Source organism: Thermobia domestica, chromosome 10, assembly GCF_964235325.1.
Source record: "Thermobia domestica chromosome 10, izTheDome1.hap1.1, whole genome shotgun sequence".
Classification (NCBI taxonomy): Eukaryota; Metazoa; Arthropoda; class Insecta; order Zygentoma; family Lepismatidae; genus Thermobia; species Thermobia domestica.
In genome coordinates, this window is record NC_137463.1 from 102,269,164 (window position 1) to 102,295,100 (window position 25,937).

The window sequence follows — 25,937 nt, forward strand, 5'->3', positions numbered from 1 at the left end:
CAGAAATCTTATTTTATTTGAGGACACGAGCCGAGGATGCTTTTTACGAGAGGGGGATTTTTCCGCCATCCCATGTTAATGTGACCACTGCCAGAGAACAACAGTAAAATATCCTTTTCTTATCATTAGCCGTAATGTGCGTTACCCGAACATTGAAAAAGAACAAGGAAAATGAATTTATCAGGACGTTTGTTTTAGTCGCTGCTTCCGATGTTTAGCAGGACTGATTCCGAGATTTTGTCTAGAATGCTGAACATGTCGTCATATTGTTATCGTTTAGAACATATTTTGTTTTCACAGACGGTGTTATCACCTGAAGTACGCCACAGTTTGCAGGTTCGATCACAAGCATTTGTTCTTCCTTCTATCGTAGAAGACAATAGAAGGTAAGTAAAGTATAAGACAACCCTACTAGTGTTCTTCCTTCTGTCGTAGAAGACAATAGAAGGTAAGTAAAGTATAAGACAACCCTACTAGTGTTCTTCCTTCTGTCGTAGAAGACAATAGAAGGTAAGGAAAGTATAAGACAACCCTACTAGAAGGCGTTGTGGAAGGTGGAAGGTCATTCTTCATATGGTTTGTTCGTAGCATACGAGTTCCTTAGTGCAGTTTGTGCTTTGCTTGTTCGAATGTGAGATCAAATGGAGTATTCGATAGCAGAACTTGCGGACATGAAATTTGTATCCGGTCAAGCAAATGGCAGCAGTCGTGAAGCTGATAGGTTATATCGACTGACGTATTTACAAAGAATACATCCAGCCCATACTATGTTTGCCAGACTTTTTCAACGCTTACGAGACACGGAGAATTTACAACCTCAATACTACGACGTCGGAAGACGAAGAACCACAAGGACTCCAGACTTTGAAGGACAAGTGCTTGATCGTTTCGCCCAAGACCCAATAGTAAATACCCGGAAAGTAGCACGTGAAAGGGGAGTAGCACAAGATACTGTTTGGAAAGTAGTACAAGAGCAACAGTTACACCCCTATCATCGGCAGAGGGTTCAGGCCTTACGTCCAACTGACTTTGAACCTCGCGTTCGGTTTTGTGAGTGGTTTCTCCAACGCTCTGTAATTGATCCGCAGTTTGCTTCCTACGTGCTTTTCACCGACGAAGCTTGTTTTACGAAAGACGGGATATTTAATAGTCACAATAGTCATGTATGGGCAGATGAAAATACTTATGCAATTGTGGAAAGGGGCCAACAAGGCCGTTTTGCCATAAATATGTGAGCGAGTATTATCAGTGATCAGATAATAGGTCCATATTTACTACCACCACGATTAACTGCACCAGTGTATACGAGATTCCTGCGAGACATACTTCCGGAGTTATTAGAGGATGTCCCTCTCGGTGTTCGTCAACGGATGTGGTTTCAGCCGCCCCAGCCCACTTTTCAGCTAGTGCTCGAGAGTATTTGAATCAAACGTTTCGTGACAGAAAGATTAGAAGAGGCGGTTCTTGTAATTGGCTTACCCAGATTTGACTCCACTTGATTTTTTCTTGTGGGGTCATGTCAAAACACTTGTCTATGAAACGCCTATAGACAACGTAAAGAACTATTAGCATGAATACTCGCTGCCTGTGATACTATAAGAAACAGCTCCTGGGTTGTTACAGCGGATGCGTCAGAGCTTGCTGCGACGCTGTAACGCCTGTGTTGAAGTAGAGGGACGCCACGTCCATCACCTATTGCAGGATAATTGGGCGATTTGTCTCGTTTACAAGTAATTGATTATGTTCTTGGCTGCATTCAATCCTGCTGTAAAATGTTGATTGAAGACATTATTCCCATTCTTGTGACTTTTGTTTTTAGGAAACAACCTCTTTTGCATTATGGTTGTTTCGCTCAGCTTTGTTTATTTGTTTTCAATGACAACAATACATGGAAGAATGACTTTAATAGTGTGATCCTTTTACAACAATTTAGTACGTTTCATGACTATTACCTTTTATTAAAAGCGTCTGTTCAATGATAGGACAGCGTAATATCATGTATGTACCAAATTATTCACCAAATTATTCACATTGTACCAAATTATTCACATTTTCCTTTCATGTTTCCCACTCTCATTTAGTGCGCGTTATGCAACCACACATGGCACGTATAAAACTGTTCGCCATTTTGTGCTTGTGCGACATATCGACCTAGTACCGACGCATTATTGCTAGCAGTTGGGACAGCTATTCATCCGTATCCTTTTCGACCCATCTTTCTTGACAGATTATCCGAGAATCCCTACGCTCCTTTGGAGAATCCCTTGTGCACGAATTGCACGATCTCGACCTAAGCATTTTTGAATACAGCAGCTTCGCTGTCTTTGACGTGATCATGCCGCATTAGCTCTATCATTCACCATAGTCAAGCTATAGAGCTTTGAATGTCATTTTCCCACGCTTTCGGCACCTTGTAGCTCCGAAATTATGTACGTTGGACAAACGTTTATTTGAACTTTTTTTTCTTGTTTCCGTGTCAGTAATTATCCTTTAAATTTTGTAACATAGTCACCTGGTCACCCTGTATTTTCCAGATCTTTAATGAAAGAAGGTTCTATTGTAGTAGAACATCATTAGGTGCCAAAAGTTATTTCTGCCATACCTAGAAGTGAATTACTTTCTTTCCTAACTGTATGTCACAGTCAGATTATGCCATACACTTAGTAATAACTATTGCGGGAAGTATTAACACCTTGAAATTATCTGTTTAAACATACTCACCATTAAGAATTCATAAAATTCCGGAGGAACTTTGGTAAGGAGCATATCATCTACGTACGAGTCCAAATTCATACCTGGGCTTTAAGAAAATCAGAGCATCACAATCACACATACAAACTTCAAAATCTAGAATAATAAATAAATAAATAAATAGCATTACATCAAAATATGAAGGGAATTTCAAAAGGAGATAACATTTAGAAGGGCGAGTAAGTGGCCTCTCTTACCATTTCTTCTCGGTTTTTATTATTATCCAATTTCAGTTCAAGTTTCTGTTTAATGATTATCGTTCACGTTCATCACACGTTATTTTATTGGTCGAAGTACGTGATTATAAGTGTTAGACCAGTTACTTAGATCAATAACATAGAATATGATAACGATTCTTCCCTACCAAGTAGTAGTTTGAAGCTGAGCCGTCGGATGTCGCAACCATCGTCCAAAAATGAAATGAAATGAAATGAAATCTTTCAGTTTTATGTTTCACGATTATGCTGGCTAAGCCAAAGGAGACGGGGATGACGAGAAATGAATGCAATGGTGGAATGAATAAAGAGGGATAACCTAGAGAAAACCCAGGAACAAGGTGTTTGTCACCACAACGTCAACTTGGTGTAAGCTGGGATCGACCCCACGCACGAAACTGAGACCGACAATATTTTTGGTACGTCTCGAAATTTCGAGATGGGTGTTTATAAATCAAGACAAGACTGATACTGGGCGTATCGAGACTTACTCGACACGAGACTGAGATCGACATGGACACTTGTGATCCGAAACGACACCAAGTCAAGTCTCGGTTTCGTCTCGAATATTGACACTAAAACATGCTGAAATTTCCTCTACTCAAAATTGGTTGTGTTGTTAATTTATATGTAAGATAGTGGCTCGGTTACTCTTGGCTTGACGAAGATAGTGAATTACGTATGAAGGAAGAAAAGGGGAGAGAGGAGAGAAAATAATAGTTTTTAACACTTAATGTTTCGCAAGTATTTTAAATAGCGCTCAAATTTGAGTTGGGATTCAATATATTTTATTTATTTTCAGCCATTTTAAATGTTTTCAAAGAGGATATTGTCAATGTATTCTGAAACTTAATTTCTGGAAGCAAACACATAAGGTTTCAATCCCCAATATTATTTTCCAAGGAAAATCATATTTAGAGATTAATTGCTCTTCTATTGCAAATGTTCGTATAAGAAATGGCACCGACTCTAATACGTAACTGGGGTTAAATCTTCATATTAGAGTACAATAGGGACAGATATTCCAATAGGCCAAGATCATAGAAATGGGAAAAGCGTCAGATGAAACATGAGAATTCGTTAGAACTGTTAAAATGTCAGCACTTTATATTGAAAATTGTAATAAACTGTTTCATGTTTCCAATAAATACCAACCAATAAAATTGCTTTAAAAAGTATCTAATAAACTAAATATTTATATTAAGACTTTAAATAGCTGTTACACCTTTGTTAACACTTTTCTACATTAATGAACTTTTCTTGTAAAAAATATTCATGATGTTTATTCTTCGACATATTTATTGCCCATCTTTAATTCAATAATTAGAGTTTAGAGCAAATATACGATGAAGAACTTACTTTATGAACTCACTAGTTACAGTTACACGATTAAGAATATAAAAATACAGGTGCGCTCTCCATTCATGGTCCACCTCTAAATTGCAACCAAATTTCATCAAAGTTTCAGCGGACTTCAGCTAAACCTTTTTTCTAAGTACTAAATGTTTTCACAATTTCAAACGGTTCATTCGTTTTCCCGTGATGATAAAACAGACAATCGCGATGCCACTTTGACATATTGCCCTAGTATTTGGAACTTGCCCCCTCTTCCATTCACAGTGAATATTTGAAAACGATGGAGGATGTGCTCACATTTTAAAACAAGATATTTATATATCTAGTTTGACCTCTTTCTCTTATGGCATGCATGTTAATGAATGTAACAGAAAATCCGACTAGAGCCAAATGCTATGGTTTGGGTACAAAACCTCGCGGCCAGAACCTCGCGGACCAAAACCTCGCGGCCAGAACCTCGCGGACCAAAACCTCGCGGCCCAAAATCTCGCCGGGCCGAAACTTCCCTGGCCAAAACCTCGCCGCCCAAAATTTCGCGGGACAAAATCTCGCCGGGCCAAAACCCCGCCTTGCCAAAACCTCGCCGCCCAAAACGTCGCGGGCCAAAATCTTGTCTGGCCAAAACCTCGCCGCCCAAAACGTCGCGGGGCCAAAACCTCGCCTGGCCAAAACCTCGCCACCCAAAATCTCGCCGGGCCAAAATCTCGCCGGGCCAAAACCTCGCCTTGCCAAAACCTCGCCTTGCCAAAACCTCGTCTTCCAAAACCTTGCGCCCCAAAATATCGCCATACTCAAAATTTCAAATAGTCGAACGGTTTCGAGTAACCGATGACAACTCGATAAATTTTCACTCCCGAAGTTCGATAGGTCTTCAGCCTTATGGAACACCCCTAGTCCTAAGCCGGACGTATGCTAGCTCCAATGGCAGGCTCTCGGTTTCAACCGACCTCGAGTCCCCAGTTATTGAAAACAACTAAAAAGAAGCGCCATATTGCGTTAATATGTAATACTATTTATTTAAATGAAAATTACTGTATATTTGAACTTTTTTAAATCGGGGAAAAGGGGGATTAATTCGCACTTAGTTGGAGGCTAAATTCATCGTTTATTCCTGACTGATTTTAATCAAAGCTGTGAGAACTGTGCCAACCTTCAAATAATATATACTTAAAATTTTAACAAAAATCTAACAATATTTATGAAAGTATGAAATAGTATATAAGTTTTTACGACGTCCCTTGATTATGTCCTGTAGGTTAAAGGAGACGTAGATGACCAGGATGAAGGAAATGATCGAATAAAGAAAGTGGGAGGAAACGGGAATAACCCGAGAAAGCCCCCACACACGATGTTTTGTATCATATTATTATTATTATTACCGGTATTATTATTTGTAATGTGGAATTGAATATTAAGAAACTCATTGCGTAAATTATAAATAAAAGTTTCATTCCGCAAGGTTTTGGCCAAGCGAAATTTTGGGCGGCGAGGTTTTGGCAACGCGAGGTTTTGGCCCCGCGAAATTTTGTCCCGCGAGGTTTTGGGCGGCGAGGTTTTGTCCCGCGAGGTTTTGGCCACGCGAGGTTTTGTCCGTATCCCAAATGATATATATATATATATATATATATATATATATATATATATATATATATATATATATATATATATATATAGTAAAATAATAAATAAATCATTTCAAGCGGTTCATCCGTTTGCTCTGAACAAAAGACATACAAGCTCGACGTCATCACTCTTAAATGAACAAAAGTTATAGAAATTGACCCTTTTCCTCACTTAATACTGAAATTACTAAAAATGCTTGGATAGGTGCTTACTCATTTTGAATAAGGATGTTATATACTGTTTCATCTCACTAACGTAAAGTACAGTATTTTTTATGCATTGTTAACTCTCTCTTCTATATGGCGTGACAACAACCCAGTTTGAGGTAGGTGATAACTGTGTTAAAAACTTCACATCAAACGGTTAAGTCACTTTCTGTTATGTTAAACAACGTCTTTTTCATTTGTGTAATACAGACGTAGGTTAATAGTATTGGTGCTGCCTTGCATGCACAAGTTATTTCTTGATATCAAATATGAGTTATTATTTTTAATGCGGTGATCAATTCATAACAACACTTTCTACGTTATCAACAATCGCGCTGCAAATTTTGTCTCCAAGATATATCTTACATTGAATATAAGTGTGGCATTAGTATCAAATTAAGCTTACATTCTAAAAGATTGTTCAATTTCATTTCTCAAGAATTTTCTTTCCTGTCCAGCCATTGCTTTGTCAAAATCTTACAAAACACCAAACCTTTTGCATGAATAGTCTTTAACACTTTTTCCTGTAGACTTTTCTCAACTTTCTCAGATTTAGTTAAATATTTTCCTCAACACTTCTTTAGTATTGAAAAATGTTAAACTAATAAAGTACCATTAGCACCTAACATTAAAAGTGCCTGTGATGAAAAGGAAAATTAAACTGACTATACAAAATATGTTTAGTTTGTTCATCTTGCAAAGGTTCTATTTTTTCTACCAATATCGTAACTCTGATTTCTTCGTAAATTATTTGCTACTGGTGCAACTTGGATCACTTGTTCACGAATTTTGTCCACGTCGCTCGACTCGGAATTGCTTTTCAGACCCGCTCTCACTCTGATAGCCTCAGCAACCCAAACAAACCTAGCTATTAGGACAGTCCAGATGACCCGGAAGTAGCTGATATCTCAGCTCTACAGCATTCAATCTGCCAAGTCATCAAATATAATTTTACATTTATTCGTCTTCTCATACTATGAGAAATGGAGCAGTTTTGGACACTCTACACAAAATGATTTAACAGAACATTGTTTGGTTTCAGCAGTATTTATTATATTCTGCATGGCAAGTTTTACGGACTTCCTTGATTGAAGTTTGACAAAACCTTATAATTCATACATTATCCTTTCTATAAATCACACTCTTTTATACTCTTATAGAACTTGTAGTTATCTTTCAGCGCAGTGCTTAGACACACACTGATGCACACACCAAGAGAGAAAGGCAATTATAGATTTACTTAGAAAACAGGGCAGAATCGTGTTGTTAAAATTACATTTCAAATTTAAATGAACATTAAGGAAAAATTAGTTTAACCTGCCATGTCCTTTAGGCTCAAGAAGACGGGTGATTAATGTAAGTTAGCTAGCTAGTTAAACTTTCAAATATTTTCAAACGGGAATCGAACCCAGACCACGTACACGCTAGCGACAAGACCAGCAGGAAAGGATAGAATTATATTAACAATGTCATACAAATTCGCCGTGTTTATAACGATGTTTCGTCTTCTACAGGTTTGTTGGGGTCATACTGAGTCAGGGTATAACGGTTTGACTGAATCCAGTTCACGAAATTCTTAAACAGTTCTATCCCTACTTCCCAATACCAAGTGTGATACGTTTGTTCCAATCCCAACACGTAAGAACTGACTCTAGTCAGATAAATACTCTTTTCTAAAACCGGAGTTCAATTTCCGACGGAAGCTCATGGGGTTCGGATCCTATGTTAAGCTGTGGGTCCATGTCTCATATGGCATCGTTACAGAACGGGACGCTAAATTCAAATCAACTACGAAAACTAATAACAATAATTCTAGAAAGAGTTCTGCAGACCATTTTCTTCGATAATTAACTAATCTTCATATCAAACAGAACAAACATGTATATATCAGAATAAATATTTAGTAAAACCTTCAGAAGTATTCAAAAACTTTTAAAAATATATTTGATGTATGGACTTCCACCAAAAACAGGTTGTAGCACGTGTGCTATTTTTGACATTTTACTTTGACATTAAACATCAACGGCTACATTTGCTAATGAGATGTTGGCGTTACTTTTCTTCCAGAAAAATATACAAAGGAAAAATATCCGTTGGCCTAAAATCCAGTATCTAGTAATAAAGTAATTAGGTATGTTAATTTATAAACAAATCAGAAAACAGGAGCTGGTCCAATAAACCACTCCCTTAATTTGTCGCTAGTTTGGTCATTTGTAACGACAATTTTTAAACCATGAAACTTGTGCCGAGTTCTTCAAGATTTAAAGTTCTTAAAATATTTTATATTCTATCGATAATGAAATTCAAGTTATACATTTGAAGGTGGTATTCCAATCTATTGAATAAACTTGTGTTTCACTATAGAAGGATAAGTATTTTTCTAACTTTCAAAACCTAGCACTTCCTTGCGGCTTACTTTATTGTAAACCATTATTTAATTTATTACAGCGTTTGTCGCATTGTCTTTGACATTTACAGGTATAAATGTATTCATTTGTTTCATTCATTTATGTAACAAAATGTGGCGTAGTGACATCTTGAAGTGCGCTCTCTGTTTTGTTTAGAAATAAATGTATTTTACATCTAAAGAAAAGATTTTAGCTATATTTAGTTACAGAAATAAGGATGATGAAAGTCAGTGTGCTGATCATACTCAAAATAACTAAAACTCCATCTCGTTGACTATAGCTGTCTATGGATTACAATTGAAGATAATTCAATTTAGTTTTCAGCTGTAAACCTCGTCATAGTTTTTATTAATAGTAAAACTGAGGACGGTCTTTACGTTTGTAAAATTCTACTTCATCTTTTTCACTTGATAACAACAAAATTTGAAGAATGTTGAATCAATAACAATTGTAATCACATTTTTCTTTTAGCTGTTGTCATACCTAATCAAACGAAAAAGAGAAGCAAAGCATGAAGAAGTTTCGAACACGGGTCGTCTGGGTGGTAGTTCAGTACGGATCCAATGAACTACGGAACAACGTAGCAGAAACCTCATACTCTAAATATATATGGCTAATAGTCGTAAGTTTCAAGCTTGTGAAACAACGTAGTTCTTTCGTCTTTCTATTAAGCTTTACTATATTTCTATAGTGTCTTGTCTGAACTGCAAAGAGAAAGATAATACATTTATCGATTTGGTTAGGGATTGGTCCTTTAAACCATTTAATTAAATCGAGAGTTGATAGAAGATACTATCCCGCGAAACACATTAATTTTCTTTTGTGACAGATAATACTACTTCAGGTTTCAACATTGAATTCACATAGCTTGGAAATCTTAGTTTCACACTCTGAAACAATACTCACTTCTTTAATTTTGGTATTGGTACTGATAACTCATCTAATACACGCACCAGGTTGACACTCTTAGCCATTGATTAGAAACTTGCAGCAATGTAACAGATATTTGGCAGAAGTAGTGTGAATTGTTAAGCAAAATATACCGCCTTTATCCTTCGTCCTTCAGTGCCACCATTTAATCATTTATCCTTATTTTAACTATTATCCTACTACTAAGAACAATGTTGATTTTGATTCGTCGTCCAGCCAATTATGTATCTTCTAACTACACCAAGTTCTTGCCATTCCGATATTTACCTTGCACACCTCACATATTCTGCTAACAACCAATCACTTGTTCATAAACGTAAGTTAGAACTGTGCCGCGGAGAATCGAGAAGGGACCAACACGAACTATCGTCAGTCATGTGGATGCGGTTATTATTATATATTACTTTTTTCCAGATGAATTATTCCAAAAGTGAGTTCCAGGGGTCAAGAGTAGCCCATGCATCTACCTCTTGAAGTGAAAAATCTTGAGGTGAGTGCAAATAATTATATGAATTTAAATGGCAACTGTCGTCGACCAGTAGAAAGTAAATATGGGATAACTATTAAATAAAGTAAATAGACGCTTCTCATTTTGTTATAAAATTACACGGCGAACGCTTTATATCTTATCTCAAACAGTTATTTACGGCAAATTTACTGTTATTACTGGTGTCATTACCAGTTTCACCTTTTATAATCGTAGCACGAAAACGAAAAAAATGAAAATGAAATCTTTGAGTTTTACGTCCCACGCTTATGCCGGTTAGGCTAAAGGAGACGGTGATGATGAGTAATGAATGAAATGGTGGAATGAAGAAAGTGGGAGAACCCCGAGAAAACCCACGCACACGGTGTTTGAACACCACAAAGTTCACTTGGCGGGGGCTGGGATCGAACCCGGGACCCCAAGCACCAGAGGTGAACGCTCTACCACTGAGCCACCGCGGCCCCTGCACGAAAACAAGGTTACAGATAGCGAGAACCGATGTTTTGAAAACGATTCAGCAGCGTTTTAAGGCAACATATCATGACTATCCAAAATACTCTACCGAAACAATAAGTGGTTGAAATTTATTATTACTTTTGGTTTCAATATTTTTTTCGCTATAGAACGAAAACGACAACAGAGCGAGAAACAGATTTTGGCAAACGATTCAGCCTCTCAACAAACATCGCTACTATCCACATAATTCTACCAAAACTGGAACTTATTCAAATTAACTAGTACTTCCGGTTCCAATACTGATTTTAGTAAAGAAAAATTGGTAAAATATATCAAGGAGCGGCTTTTTGCATTCGATTCATCGTGTCAAGAATAGCGTCCTTCTCCTCCGTTAAAGCCTTGTTCAAAGCAGAAACTGTAAAAATTAGCCATATTCGGTTTGAACGTTCATAGCGATAGAACGGTAACAGTAATGGATAGCGAGAAGAGTTTTTTTACAAACGACTCAGCGTCTCAAGACATAATTATTGCCAATACTCTACCAAACAGGAAGTGGTTCAGATTAACTATTATTTCCGATTTCAGTACTTATTTCTATAGATCAAAAACAATAGGAAATATCGAGATATGAATTCTTTCAATGAGTTCAGGGCAGGGGCGGATCCAGGACGAACTTCTGGGGGCGGTGGGTTGTAATACTGCTACTTAGAGCAACTATTAAGAGCTCCAAACTCTGGGATGAGTTTTGTTTATATATAAGAAAGTTTCTAATTCTGGGGGAGCAGTCCGCCCCTGGTTCAGAGACCAAAGAAAATGGTCCGCATTATCCCAATATACTTTTCGCCAACCTCTATTCAAACAAGTGTCTGTTGAAATTAGCCATATTCAGTTTCTACATTTATCGATATAGAACGGAAACAAAAACAAAGAACGAGAAGCAGAGTTGTAAGAAGTTCTCCTTTCAATGACAACATATCAGTATACACGTCACTCTACCATGTCGGAGGTGGTTCAATGTACTATTAATTATGCTTGGAATACGTTTTTAACCCTTATCGTCATAGAACATTGATGGTAATCGATATCGAAAAGAAGTTTTATGCAAATAACTTAGCCTTTCAATACAGTACATAATGAGTATCAACAACACTCTGATAAAGACGGAAGTAATTCACGTTTATTATTATTTCTGGTTGCAATACTGATTTTTTTAAGTTACAAATGCTAAAAGCCTATCAAAATGTTTCTTGCATGCGATTAATATCCCAAAAATATGTTTTATTTCCTTCTTAAGTGATTTGTTCGAAACGGAAGAGGTCAAATTTACTATTACTTCCGGTGTCAATTTTGATTTCTATCGAGCGAGAACGGGGAATACTATTAGGATGTACCCTTCTATTATTAACTGAGCGTCTCCAGAACAGATTCAATCTTTTCCGCTGAAACTCTATTTAGATCGAAAGGGATTAAAATTAGCCATTTCCGATTTCAACTTTTGTCAATATAGAAAGCAAACGGTAATAGATAGAGAGAAGCGTTTTTATACAAACGATTCAAGTCTTAAGATAACATACAATGACTATTGATAACACTCTACGAAAAAAAGTAATTCAAAGTACTATTACTTCCAGTAGAAACATTTTTTTCTATAGACAGAATTTGAAGTGTTCCCATGTCGTAAGCATGGGTGCACCACTGATCATCAATTACCGACATTTCGCCAAAAATTAGCGTCCCCGCAGCGACGATCCACAGTGGCCATAATTCCGTTTTGAAAATTATACCACCACCGGCAGAGACGCGACGAAACACCAGTGAACCATTTTCAATTTGTTAGAATATTGTGGATTCCTGTCAGCACGGCATGGCGCGTCCTCAGGTTGCGGATTGAGGAGAAGGCCTCTATATATAGAGGTTAGCTGCGAATATGCTGAATAAGCAGTCGCGGACAGACGACTAGTAGTGGTCCTCCAGCTTGGGATTTTGGGTAAGGCTAACAACCTCATCCTGTAAAAAAAGGCACTTGCTCAGAAACATTCACAAAAGCCTCGGACAAGGACTGATAACTTGGCACGACCTCAGCAAAAGAAAATGGACATGAGATTTGGAACATGGAATATTAGAAGTCTTTACAGGGCAGGCGCGTTAAAATCCGTAACGAGTGAGTTAGAGAAATACAGGATGGACCTAGTAGGAGTTTATGAAGTTAGGTGTGAAGGAAATGGATCAGTAAATTCTGGAAATTTTACGTTCCTTTACGGGGAAGGAAATAAAAATCTCCAGTTAGGAACAGGATTTTTCGTTCACAAACGAATATTACAAGCAATTAAACTGGTTGAATTTGTTACTGACAGACTTTCTTTTATTACTCTTAAGGGACGGTGGTGTGATATTGTTTTAAATGTGCATGCTCCAACTGAAGACAAGAATGACGATATAAAAGACAGTTTTTACGAAGAAGTGGAACGGATATTTGACCAACTCTGACGAACAAGAAATGATAGAAGCAACCAAAGAAATTAAACCTAGATTTAGAACCGGACCAAAAAACCAAAATAAATGTCATCTAGTTATTGAAACAACTTCCCAAATTAGAAGAAAAACTTTTGAAAGAATTACGAGTATATCTAATGTTCGAAGCTCATGGAATAAAAGACTTTATTACTGTCTAAAAATGCAATATTTGTCTTGATTTTGATCAAATCAGTAAATACTGCAAAGAAGAGAAAGTTTGTTTTTCCTGTGGACACGGGGGGCACGATAAGTCGGGATTGTGAACAAAGACAAAGCCAAGATATGTATCCCATGCACCAAGAGAAAGAAAAAGTGCAATGCTAAAACCGAACAAGAGTGTGCAACATATAAAATGCTATACGAACGCACAATCGCAAAAATCGACTTTTAAATACAGAAAAAACAATTTTAAGATAAATTATGAAAAATTTAAAAGCATTTTATAACAAATTTCTTAAAGTAAGAAAAATTAACAATCATTCAAATCAACGATATGGGAGCAAAGAGGCTATGGATGAAATTAAAGAACTAGCAAATAAAGTAGAAGCAGACATAATAGTTGTACAAAAGCCTTACACAAGAAATGACAAGTTGATTAACATGGGAGACTGTGAAACAATTATTGCGAAAAACCACACAGGAGAGATCCAGATTACTCAAAACATAGATAAGAAACCAAAAGCTGCAATCATAAACAGAAATAAGAACATCAAAACATTAAATATAACACAATTTGGAAATAATTGGACGGTATGTGTGGAATTCAGAACGAATCTAGGAAACATTAAATTAATCAACTGTTATTGTTAATTTTGCATGGACATACAACCTTTTTTGGATAATATAGAAAGATTTAGTCAAATATATAAAGAAGAAAACATCTTAATATGCATGGATTCAAATGCCAAATCAACACTATGGCACGGCAATAAAACGCACAATATAGGGGAAAGGGTTGAAGAATTGGTCATGAATAATAACCTAATAATAATGAGGAAGGGAATCCGCCAACATTTAAGAACAGTCAGGGGGAATCAAACATTGATCAAACAATAGCTTCTACAAGATTGAGTACTAAAATAAAAAATTGGAAAGTACTAGATTCAGCAACAATAAGCGATCATAATATAATAATATTTGATATCATAAAACCAACCAAACAAGAAGAAACAAATTATTTTCAATCTTCAGGCGAAACATTAATATATAACTCAGAGAAGATAAATTGGACAAAGTTCTGGCAAACGATAAATCTACCACAGATAGAACAGAGCAATTTAGATGAATTAGCAAAAAAAAATAGAAGATACAATAAAATTAGTAATTAAAAAAATCAACAAAAACAAAAAATACAACTAAAGGATTACACACTAAAACAGATACCTTCTGGACCAATGAACTACAAGACCTGAAAAGAAAAACAGGTAAAGCTAGGAACTTTATCAACATACAACAGAAAATAATTTAAGACAAAACAGATTAAACAAATATAGAGTTAAAACAAAATAATATAATCAAAGAAAAATAGCTGGAAAACATGCATTGAAACTAATTAAAATCTAGATCCCTGGGGTGAACCCTACAAAATTATAATTAATAAAGTTAAAATACCTACCACCCTCTCTAAAAAGAACAAATGGTACATATACAAATGATTGAGAAGAAACAATATACTATCTAATAACATCTCTATTACCACAGGATATACCTGAAGAAGATAATAACTCACAAAGTTTTATAAGAGAAATGCAATTACCACCTTTAGAAGAGAGAATAGAAGTAATAGAAAACCAAGAAATAATAAATCACAAAAAACGGCTTAAAAGCAAAAAAGCTCCTGGACGGGATGGAATAAAATCGGATTTTTTTAAATAATGCTGACACTTGGGCACCATACCTAGCAAAACTCTTCTACTTGTGTTTTAAAAACGGATGAATTCCAAAAAGGTGGAAACAAGCAAATTTAATCATATTCAAAAACTCAGATGACAAGAAAAATGACGATCCAAAATCTTATCGACCTATCTCTTATTAAATGTAATAAGTAAGCTTTTCGAACGAATCATTGTGGAAAGAATAAACAAAAACAGAATTTTAAATGATGACCAATTGCAATATGGTTTCAGAAAAGGAAAAAGCTCTAAAACAGCTGTAAAAAAACTAATTGACATCATAGAAGAAGGTAAACTGGAAAAGTACCAAGTTGTTATTTATGCCGACGTCGATGGATCTGGGAAAAGTATAACGGGCTGTCTGTCTCAGGAGAACAGGAGAGGGGAAATGCAACCCGTCGCTTATTATAGTAAGAAATTATAGGAGGCAGACAAGCACCGTACTATTTACGAGATAGAGTTCATAAGTGTCGTCAAACCATCTCCAGATTTAGACACTATTTGGTTCGTGAGTTTGATGTCTTCACAGATAATAAGGTGCTAACCTGGATTTTAAGTAATTCCAAACGTTTGTTAAAGTACGGACCACTCGTCGAGACCCTTTCTCAATTTTCCTTCAAGATAAAACATGTAAGGTCAAGCGACAATTTAGTTGCCCATGTTTTGACAAGGGTTTATGCCCCCTTTGAGTTTAACGTTGTGGATGGTCCACTGGGTTTGGCAGCCTTTAATAATAATATGAGATTGGCATATTCATGGAGACTTCCATTAGTAAAGGATCCTATAGATCAGCTTCAAAAGGAAGATCCAGATTTAAAAATTCTGATTGATAAAGTTGGAGGTAGTGAGTCTGTTCCAGGATATATTCTTAATAAAAATATTCTCATGAAGAGAAATTCTGTCTCAACCCATATAAGATAGTAATTCCTAAAGCCCTGCGAAGAGTATTAGTGGAGTATTATCACCAAGATAAATTGGTTGGTGGTCACTCCGGGATTTATAAGACTAAGAAAGCTGATGAAACGCTTTACATAGGATAAAATGAAAGAAGAGGTGACAAAATTTGTTAGGACATATCATAGGTGTCAGTTAGCTAAAGAGCGGAATCAAAGGAAAATGGGTCTTTTGGTGTCGGAGTATAGTAAAAGAGTAGGTGCACACTGGATGTTTGATATAATAGGAATTTTGCCCACTTCTGGGGGGTATAAGTTTATCTTGATAGGTGTTGATAATGCCAGTCCAGTGGTACTGGAAAAATTGAGAACCTTAACATCGACATCTATAGCCAGTAAGATGACTGAAATTTTCAGTAGACTTGGCTTCCCAGAAGCAATATCAATTGATAATGCCTCAGTATTCCTTTCTGATTTTTTTAAGAAATTCCAATTTGGACTTGGAATTAAACATATTAAACTGAGTCCATACCATCCAGGTGGTAACGCTGCAGAGAGATTCATAAAATCCTTGAAATCCTGAATCAGAGCTTTTTTCTAATAAGCAACATTTATGGGCTACGCTTATTCCAGACTTACAGTACACTTTGAATACTAGCGAGCACTCTGGGCTAAAGATGTGTCCCATCGAAGCTTTCTACGGACGTCGGAGTTATACCCCATTGGAAATCCGATCGAACATCTGTGAGTCCGATCTCGCTGGTAAATCTTCCCAAGATATTTCGCTCAAAGCTTTGGCCAATATGGAAAAAAGCTGGGATAATAGGAGGAAGCTCATGATGCAGCGTAGAAGACAAGTAACCTTTAATATCGGAGATAAGGTTTTACTCCGTACACATATTAAATCCTCTTTAAAAGATCGTTTAGCCAAATCTCTCAGTGACAAATGGCATGGGCCGTATATAGTCAGGAAATTCCTCACACCAAATACCATTCTAGTCTCTGACGAGAACGATTCTTTGGCTTCTTATAGAAGGAGTCACGTGTCTGACGTCAAGATATATCGTGAACCAAGAACGTAAGATTGTCAGAGTGAAATTACAGTTTAAGAGAGAGGAAATATAGTTGAGAGATAGATAATTTAAGTAATTGAATCTATGTAATAGCAAGGAATCTTATATGTATATATTTATTGATATGTATAATTGTCTTCACTCTTGTTAATACGATTTGGAACCGTGGCCACGGATTCAACAAAAAAAGTTAGTTTCTAATAAAAAGACAGATTTTGAAGTTTCATTATATTATATATTGATATTTATCTTAAATTTTGTAATTAGTATTTATTGATTTATGTATATATATATTTGTTTTTGTATATATTCTAATGTACGTTTTTCCTATTTTGAAGCCGTATTAAATATTCGTTGCTAGATGATGGAAAAATTTTGCATGCTGCAAATTTTTTTTACGGCGGGGTGGATGTAACGAGTCGCCCTTCAGAACACCCCCGACTCTACGAATGGATGGACTGGTTCCAAGAGTCTGACGTTGACATAGAAGCAAAAGATTGTAAAGAAAGGAGAAAAAGGGAATAGATATTAATATTATATATAATTTTGTTGTTAAATTCATGTTAGCTCTTTTAAAAATTCTTATTTAATCTTTGTTTCTCAGTAGTAGTTTTTTTTAAAAAAAAGTAGAAAGAACGAGTTCGGAGTGCGCGAATGCAAGAATAAATATGGAAACCATTCAAATCAGCTTGCGCGTCATGTGGTTGTGATAGGCTTCATGTTCTCCGGCCGTCTTGTGCCCGCTTACTTTCTGCTAGTGCTTCCTTATGGGACGGATCATCTGGCTCGAGTTGCTTTGTGTTGCTGTCTGTGTGTGTAGTTACGAGTGATGTCAAACAGGTGCAACGAGCAAATTGGGATTCGCGGCCGAGGAAAGAAAAGTGTTGGTTATAGTGATTCGTGCATAGAAATTTATCAAAGTTTCTCAGTGACAAGCTATTCTTTTAAGCTTCATTTCAATTTAAAGTTGAAAGATTCCAGGAGATTAGGAGCCGAGGCAGGATTTTTGCCTGGGACTAAAGGAGGTCAACTTTATGCCTGCATATAATTGGGATTTATCCAAATAACCAGAGTAATCCTTTGATTACGGTCTCATTAGATATTTCTGGATAATTTGTGGAGTTTTATTGCTCTAAGGATAAATTCTGCGGTTTGGTGGGACGTTAAATTTGAGGAAGAAAAGAAGGAACTGGGAAACGAATGAATTTCTTGCTTTGATTTTAATGCAGCAAGCCTTTTTAGAACTAAACTGCTATGCCAAGAACTCGTTTGTATGCCTGAATTTTTCTTTCTTGAAATTTTGGCAAAAATCATCTAAAAGGTTCTATGCACTCAGTGCCGGCTTTGACCAATATGTTCGATTGCTCCTTGTGACGTTTATTTGGTCAAACGATGAAGCCCAGGCAAATGTTAAAGGATTGAGAGCTAAGGTAACAATAAGAAGAAAACGTTGGGTAAGTGTAACTTCATTATTTTAAGTAGTAGATGTGTCACGTTATGAATGTTTCTTGTTAGGTCGTTTGTAGACTTTCCCCTTTGCTTAGGTTATTTTTATGTAATATAACTTTCCATAGTTGGGAAATGTTCATTGTATTAGACAAATCCTCCCCAGAAGAATATTTGAATTTGATGGAATGAAAATTCGGGAAAATAACTTCTTAATAATTGGAAAGAAAAGAACAAAGCTTGACTATTATTCCTTGTGGATTTGTTTCGATATTATAGAATAAGTAAGATTCGTTGATTCGTGCATGAATTCTTATTTTGTCGAATGGTTTCCAGAAAATTTCTTGCTCGTTCACCAAGGAGTGAAAATAATAGAAAAATATTTAAACTGGAGGATAATTGCGGAGAAATTTATGTATGTTTAAACGATTAGTAATAATAGAAATGTTAATTTTCATCTTTTGGATTTTTGGTACTTTTATTGAAATTTGTACAGTCGCCGTAAAAAGTAATTGGACTCGGCTTAATTTCAGTAATAAGTATTGCTTAATATTAATATATTGAAGTTTGAATGTAATGAACCGCATATTGATTAAATTTGAGAGTTTTGATGTCACCAACGTAGTTTAGGTACAGTAAGTGGCAAAAGTATTGGAACTATGTGTTAAGTGAACATCGTGAATTTTATATGGTATCTAAGGAAGAATTTGATGACTGATATTCCGGATTGAGAATATATTGTGAATGTTCATAAGTTTCCAGATTAATTAATTAAATTTTTCTCAATTAGTCAGAGGATTTTTCTTACTTTGGATATTATAGCTGGATAAATTTAGAATCTAAAAAGTTTGAGGCACCGAAATTCTGGTTTGACTTCGCGATTAAGTTCAACTATTGAGTATTTGAATTGAGATCAGTTCAATTGAATATTTAAATTTGGAGACCAAATCCGATTAATTCTACGTGTTATTGATATTATTTTTATATAATCTTTTGTTGTAGTAGTTGTCTTGTGTATATAGACTAATCTAACGTATTCGTGTATATACATAACCATCTTTTTGTTATTATAATAAAGTTTGTTATTTAAAATTTGAAGTTGGGTATTTTTCATTAATTATTACTATTGTTCCCTGTATTACATTTGTGTATTTTTAAGGGTATTCACAAGGAATATAAATTCGGATATGTAACTATAGCGACTTGAGTTGAGGTAACTGCTCCATCAAGAAAGACCCTTCTTCCGGATCTGGCTGCGCGAGTATAAATCGATTTATTTTTAATTTAACTTTTTTGACTCTCGATTCGGATTCGTTTGGTGGGGTTAGGGGGAGAGGGTCGTTACAATTAGTGGTGCTTTCGACAATCGATGGTGGCCCGCACTTTTTAAAGAACTCAAAAAACTAAAAATTGGTAAAGCTCTTTACATTATGCTGGTTTACTGTACTGACAGAACGATTACAGTAAAATTTCCAGGAAAAGATATAACAACAATAAGCACCAAAGGATGCCCACAGGGTTCAATATGCGGACCTAGAATGTAGGACATTAGTTTCCAACAATGTCTTAAGAAAACTAAACAATCTAAAAGAAACATTAGGCGTAGTTGGATATGCGAACGATTTAGCAATTGTGATTACAGCATCCACAAAAAGATAAATAGAGCAAACAGGAAATATAATATTAGAAAATCTAGAAATATGGTGTATAGAAAATAAATTAACTATCGGCTAATAAAACGAAAATTACAGTATTTGGCCAAACTCTACAGAGAGAACCTATAATCAAAATTAGGAATACTAAAATAGGAATTGTGAATGAATTCAAATATTTAGGTGTATGGCTAGACAAACGGCTAAACTACGAAAAACATATAACTGAAACAGCAGAGAAGATGAAAAAAATAGCCAATAAACTCTTAACAGTCGCTATAAAAGATTTTAAAATTGACAGAATTTTTTTTAAATTGTATAACAAAGCTATTCTAATGGCTATTGCACAATATTGTGCCGGAATCTGGGGTCATAGACTGTTTCTAAACAAAAACCTAAGACAAAAATTAATAAGAGTGCAGAGATTAATGCTAGTTAGAACCCATGGCATCATAAAAACTATCTCTGCAGAAACAATACAACTCTTGGCCAATAAAGAAACCATACACCTTCAGATATTAAGAAGATGTATTAGGACGTGGCTAAAGAATAATGAAAGAACCAAGATATTGGAAATTGCGGGAGAATTGCCAAGCACCGAAGACGATATTAACAAACTGATTAAAAGAAAGTGGGAAGATGAATGGAGGGAATCGATAACGGGACAAAGAACAAGAACCATTATCCCAAACTTAAAAATAACAGAAGAAATGGGGACAATAAGTAGTGAATTAATAGAATACATCTCTGGATATGGACCGTATAAATCTCATCTGAGAAGACTTAATATAATTAATGACGATAAATAAACATGTAATGAAGTACAAACACCAGAACATGTCTTTTGGGATTGCAATAATTATATAACAAATAACAAAATAAGAGAAATAAGAGACCAATTAAAAAGGGATAATATACAAATTATAATAAACGATAAAATGAAAATAGGAAAATTACAATTTGTTGCAAGACATGTATCAAGAAACTTGTGGAAGGAAAGAAACGATGAAAGAAGAAATTAACAAGACCCACACCCTACATTGTAAATAAAAACAAATAAAGAATTAGAAGAAAATAAAACTAATCAAGCAGAAAAGACTAAGTTCTGATGACAAATCCAGAACTTAAAACCTCACGTTCTTTATTAGTGTTAGTGTTAGTGTATAGTGCCTTGTTTAGTGTTTTGCCAGTGGTGGCAGAATTTTAAAATAAAACAAGTGTTTTAAAAGAATAGAGAAAATAAGAAGACTCTACAAAGCTGGTGAGAGAAATTCAGGTAGACCAAAACAGTTCTGAAGTTTATTTCCAGAACTAACAACTAATGAAAAATTGGAAATCTGGAAGTCCGATTTCCTTTCAAAGAACTTTCTTTTCTAGTGGGAAAGACAGTATAAATAACATCAAGAAATAAATTCATACAGGGGAGATAACTATTAAAAAAAAGATCCTGTAATATTTGTTTAAATTATTTACTAATTATTTTTTTCTTTTCAGCTCATACCTTTACATTTTATGCAAAGTGTTTCCTGCTTATGTATATCTATGTATGTATGCACGCATGTGTGTGTGTGTGTATGTGCTTTTGTGTATCTTTTCAATTTTTTAAAAAAATGAAATAAAAACAATAAGAAAAAGGAAGAATAGGGCATGATTTAAATTTTGTTTTAGATATCACGCCAATAAAAGGTAGGTCTCGCCTCGCCCAAACTGAGGCCAATTATAAAAAGAGGAAAGAAATCACACGAAAAATAATTAAAAACTAGTAGAGAGAGAATTACGAGTAAGAGGCAGTAGCGTCTGCCATTTAATAAGACCATATGAAATGGCAAAGGCAGGGGAAATTGGAGGCTTAAATTTAAAAAAAAAAAAAAATTAGCACGACCTCACCAAAAGAAAATGGACATGACATTTGGAACATGGAATATTAGAAGTCTTTATAGGGCAGGCGCGTTAAAATCCGTAACGAGTGAGTTAGAGAAATACAGGATGGACCTAGTAGAAGTTTAGGAAGTTAGGTGGGAAGGAAATGGATCAGTAAATTCCGGAAATTTTACGTTCCTTTACGGGGAAGGAAATAAAAATCACCAGTTAAAAACATGGTTTTTCGTTCACAAACGAATATTACCAGCAATTAAACTGGTTGAATTTGTTACTGACAGACTTTCTTTTATTACTCTTAAGGGACGGTGGTGTGATATTATTCTTTTAAATGTACATGCTCCAACTGAAGACAAAGATTACGATATAAAAGACAGTTTTTACGAAGAAGTGGAACGGATATTTGACCAACTCCCGCGAAACCATATGAAAATTCTATTAGGGGATTTCAATGCGAGGGTAGAACAAGAGGATATTTTTAAACCGATTATAGGTAACGAAAGTCTGCATAAGGAAAATAATGACAACGGTGTTAGACTCGTAAACTTTGCAACATCCAAAAACCTAATCGTGAAGAGTACAAAATTCCCACATTGCGACGTTCATAAATACATTTGGACATCACCAGACGGAAAAACACATAATCAAATTGATCACGTTTTAGTAGATAGAAGAAGGCAATCTAACATAATTGACGTCCGGTCGTTTAGAGGGGCTGATTGTGACTGATCACTACCTGGTATTAGCGATAATACGAGAGATTATCGTTGAATAAAGGTAATATTCTATATCCGAAAACGGAGAGATTTAATTTAAAAAAATCAGAAGAGAGCCAGGTAAGATAGGAATATCAGATTGAAGTTTCGAATAGATTCTATGTTTTAGAGGATTCGGAGTGCGGTAGTGTGCAGCATACTAAGATGGAAATTAGAGATAGCATTAAAAGTTCAGGAATAGAAAAATTGAGATGCGTGGAAATACGTAAGAACAAACCATGGTTCGACCAGGAATGCATTTAACTAGCAGAGAAGAGAAAACAGACAAAATTGCGCTGGTTATAAATCGGAATGAAATAACTACACAAAATTTCGCAGATATCAGGCGGGAAACGTCCAAAACTTTTAGAACAAAAAAACACGATTTTTTGAAAGCTAAAATTAAGCAACTCGAAGAGTAAAAATAAAAATATTCGGGACATTGTATAAGGGTATCAGCAAATTTAAGAAAGGCTATCAATCTCGTGCTTATATATTAAAGAAAGCTGACGGAACAGTTCTCACTGATACGGATAGCATCTTAAATAGATGGAAACATTTCTTTGACGATTTGCTGAACACAGCCAAAAATTAATGTGCGTGGACAAAAGGAGATACACACTGCAGAACCGTATATTCCAGAACCCAACCGAATAGAAGTAGAAACCGCTATAAAGAAATTAAAGAAACACAAATCTCCCGGTGTAGATGAAATTCCAGCAGAGTTAATTTTAGCTGGAGGCAAAAAAGTGTGGAACAAGATACACAAACTCATTCTCCTTATTTGGAACAAGGAAGAATTGCCACAAAAGTGGAAAGAATCAATCATTGTTCCAATTCACAAGAAAGGCGACAAAACTGACTGTAATAATTATCGAGGCATTTCTCTTCTGCCAAAATTCTATAAAAATCCTTTCACATATTTCATTACCAACATTGACCAAATACGCAGATGAAATTATTGGAGATTATCAGAGCAGATTTAGACGAAATCGATCAACTATCGACCAAATATTTACAATTCTTCAAATATTCGAAAAAAAGTGAGAATACAATACCCCGGTACATCAATTATTTATTGATTTTAGAAAGGCGTACGACTCAGTTAGGAGAGAAACAATATCCAACGTTCTTACAGAACTTGGAATACTGAGAAAGCTAATTACATTAATTAAGATATGTTTAAATGAATCCCAAAATAAAGTACGGGTAGGAAAATTTTTGTCCACGAGCTTTCACGTCTAGAATGGCCTGAAACAAGGAGATGCGTTGTCGCCATTATTATTTAACCTTGTGCTGGAATACGCTATAAGGAAAATCAAAGATAAGAACCAGGGCCTAGAGTTGAACGGTATTCACCAAGCTATGGCGTATGCTGATGATGTAAATTTAATAGGGGATGATAGGTGAACAATAGAAAGAAATGCACAGATCTTATTAAACGCTTACAGGGACATGGGTCTAGAAGTAAATGCAGAGAAAACAATACCTGGAAGTGCGTCGGGACCGTAATACGGCAAAATTGTGGATGCGTTAAAATATTAAATAATACTTTTGATAAAGTGGATACTTTCAAATATTTAGGATCAATATTAAGAGACGAAAATGATATTCATGAAAAAATGAAATGTCGACTAAAAGCAGGGAATCCGTGTTACTATTCGGTTCAAAATCTCTTGTCGTCGCGAATTCTGTCGAGGAATTTTAAATTTAAAATATATGAAACGATAATCATGCCTGTTGTTCTGTATGTTTCCGAAACATGGTCGCTTACTCTGAGGGAAGAACATAGACTGAAAATATTTGAGAACAAGATCCTGAGATTAATATGCGGACCCAAGAGGAACGGGAATGGGGAATGGCTGAAACTTCATAACGAGGAACTACATAATTTATACGGTTTACTCAACATTGTTAGAATCGTCAAGTCTAGGAGGCTTAAGTAGGCAGGTCATGTAGCTAGAATGGAAGAAAGGAGAAACGCTACCAAAGTCTTGACTGGAAGACCAATTGGAACACGACCATTAGGAAGAACTAGGCGTAGATGGGAGGACAATGTTAAGATGGATCTCGCAGATATAGGAATACAAAGTAGAAACTGGATCCGGTTGGCTAAGGATAGAAGTCAGTGGAGAGCTTTTGTGAACGCGGCATTGACCCTCCGGGTTCCATAAGCCATAGAGTTAGTTAGTTAGAATGTTGTGGATGGCCATGATATGTTACCTTTACAAGCGGGATTGTTTGCAAAAACGTTTCTCCCTGTAAAATGCTGTTGCATCTATAGCGTTAAATAATAAAACCGTAAATATCCAATTTTAACTACTGGCCTGAATATAGAGTTCATGGGTAAGATGAATCCTATTCTTTGGATGCTGAATAAAAGGTAGAAAACCTCATCTCAATATTTACTCTATACAAATAACTATTACAACAGGAACTAATAGTAACTTTGAATTATTTTCTGTTTTAGTAGAGTGTTGTCGATAGTCATTTTATGTTATCTTAAGACACTGAATTGTTTGTTACTAAAATACGCTTCTCACTATATGTTACCGTTCGCTTTCTATGTCGATAAACGTTGAAATCGAAAATGCCTAGTTTTAACTACTTCCGTTTAAATAGAACGTTAACGGAAAATATGGAACCCATTATTGAGACGCTGAATTAAGTTCTGAAAGGCACATCCTCATACTTTTTACAGTTCTTAATCTATGAAAATCAGTATTGAAACCGGAACCAATAATAAATTTAATGAACCTTTTCTGTCTTGAGTATAACGTAAAAGGCAGAAATAAAATATATTATAGGAATGCTGAATCGAGCGATGAAACAACTTTCTGATAGGATTTTAACATTTGTGATCTAAGGAAATCACTATTGCAACCACACGTAATAATAAATCTAAATAACTCCGTTTTTACTATGTTTTTGATAGTCATTACATATTGTATTGAGAAGCTGATTTGTTTGAATAAAACTGCTTCGTGCTATCTGTTACCATTTTTGTTCAATCGCGATAAGGGCTAAAAAGGTATTTATTATTTAAATGATAGTAAATGAACAATTCCGGTCTTGGTAGTGATGTGTATAATGATTATATGTTGACATTAGAAGTGGAATTATTTTCAAAAATCTACTTCTTGTCTGTTATCGTTTGCGTTCTATAGCGATACACGTTGAAACCGGACATGGAAACCGGTCTTCAGATATTTCTAGTTTGAATAAAGACTGGCAGAAAAAATTCCTGAGACGCTGAGATCTTGGCGAAACATTTTCTTGGGACACTAAATTGATTGCAAATGGCGTATCTTGGTATGTCCTATTGTTTTGCTCTATAGAAATAAGTAATGAAATTGGAAAAAATAGTTAATTTGAACCACTTCCTGTTTCGGTAGGGTATTG

The 25,937-nt window shown here is 35.5% G+C and overlaps 1 protein-coding gene across 2 annotated transcripts in view; it reads right to left on the bottom strand.

Annotated features, from left to right (window-relative positions):
• LOC145662607 (phospholipid-transporting ATPase ABCA1-like) overlaps window positions 1-25,937 on the bottom strand; it is a 1,231,974-nt gene that overhangs the window by 799,803 nt on the left and 406,234 nt on the right. For both annotated transcript variants that reach the window (XM_081728328.1, XM_081728326.1), the window contains one exon: window positions 2,722-2,800. In XM_081728328.1, the coding sequence (XP_081584454.1) occupies window positions 2,722-2,800 (79 nt within the window). The remainder of the gene's footprint in view (window positions 1-2,721; window positions 2,801-25,937) is intronic.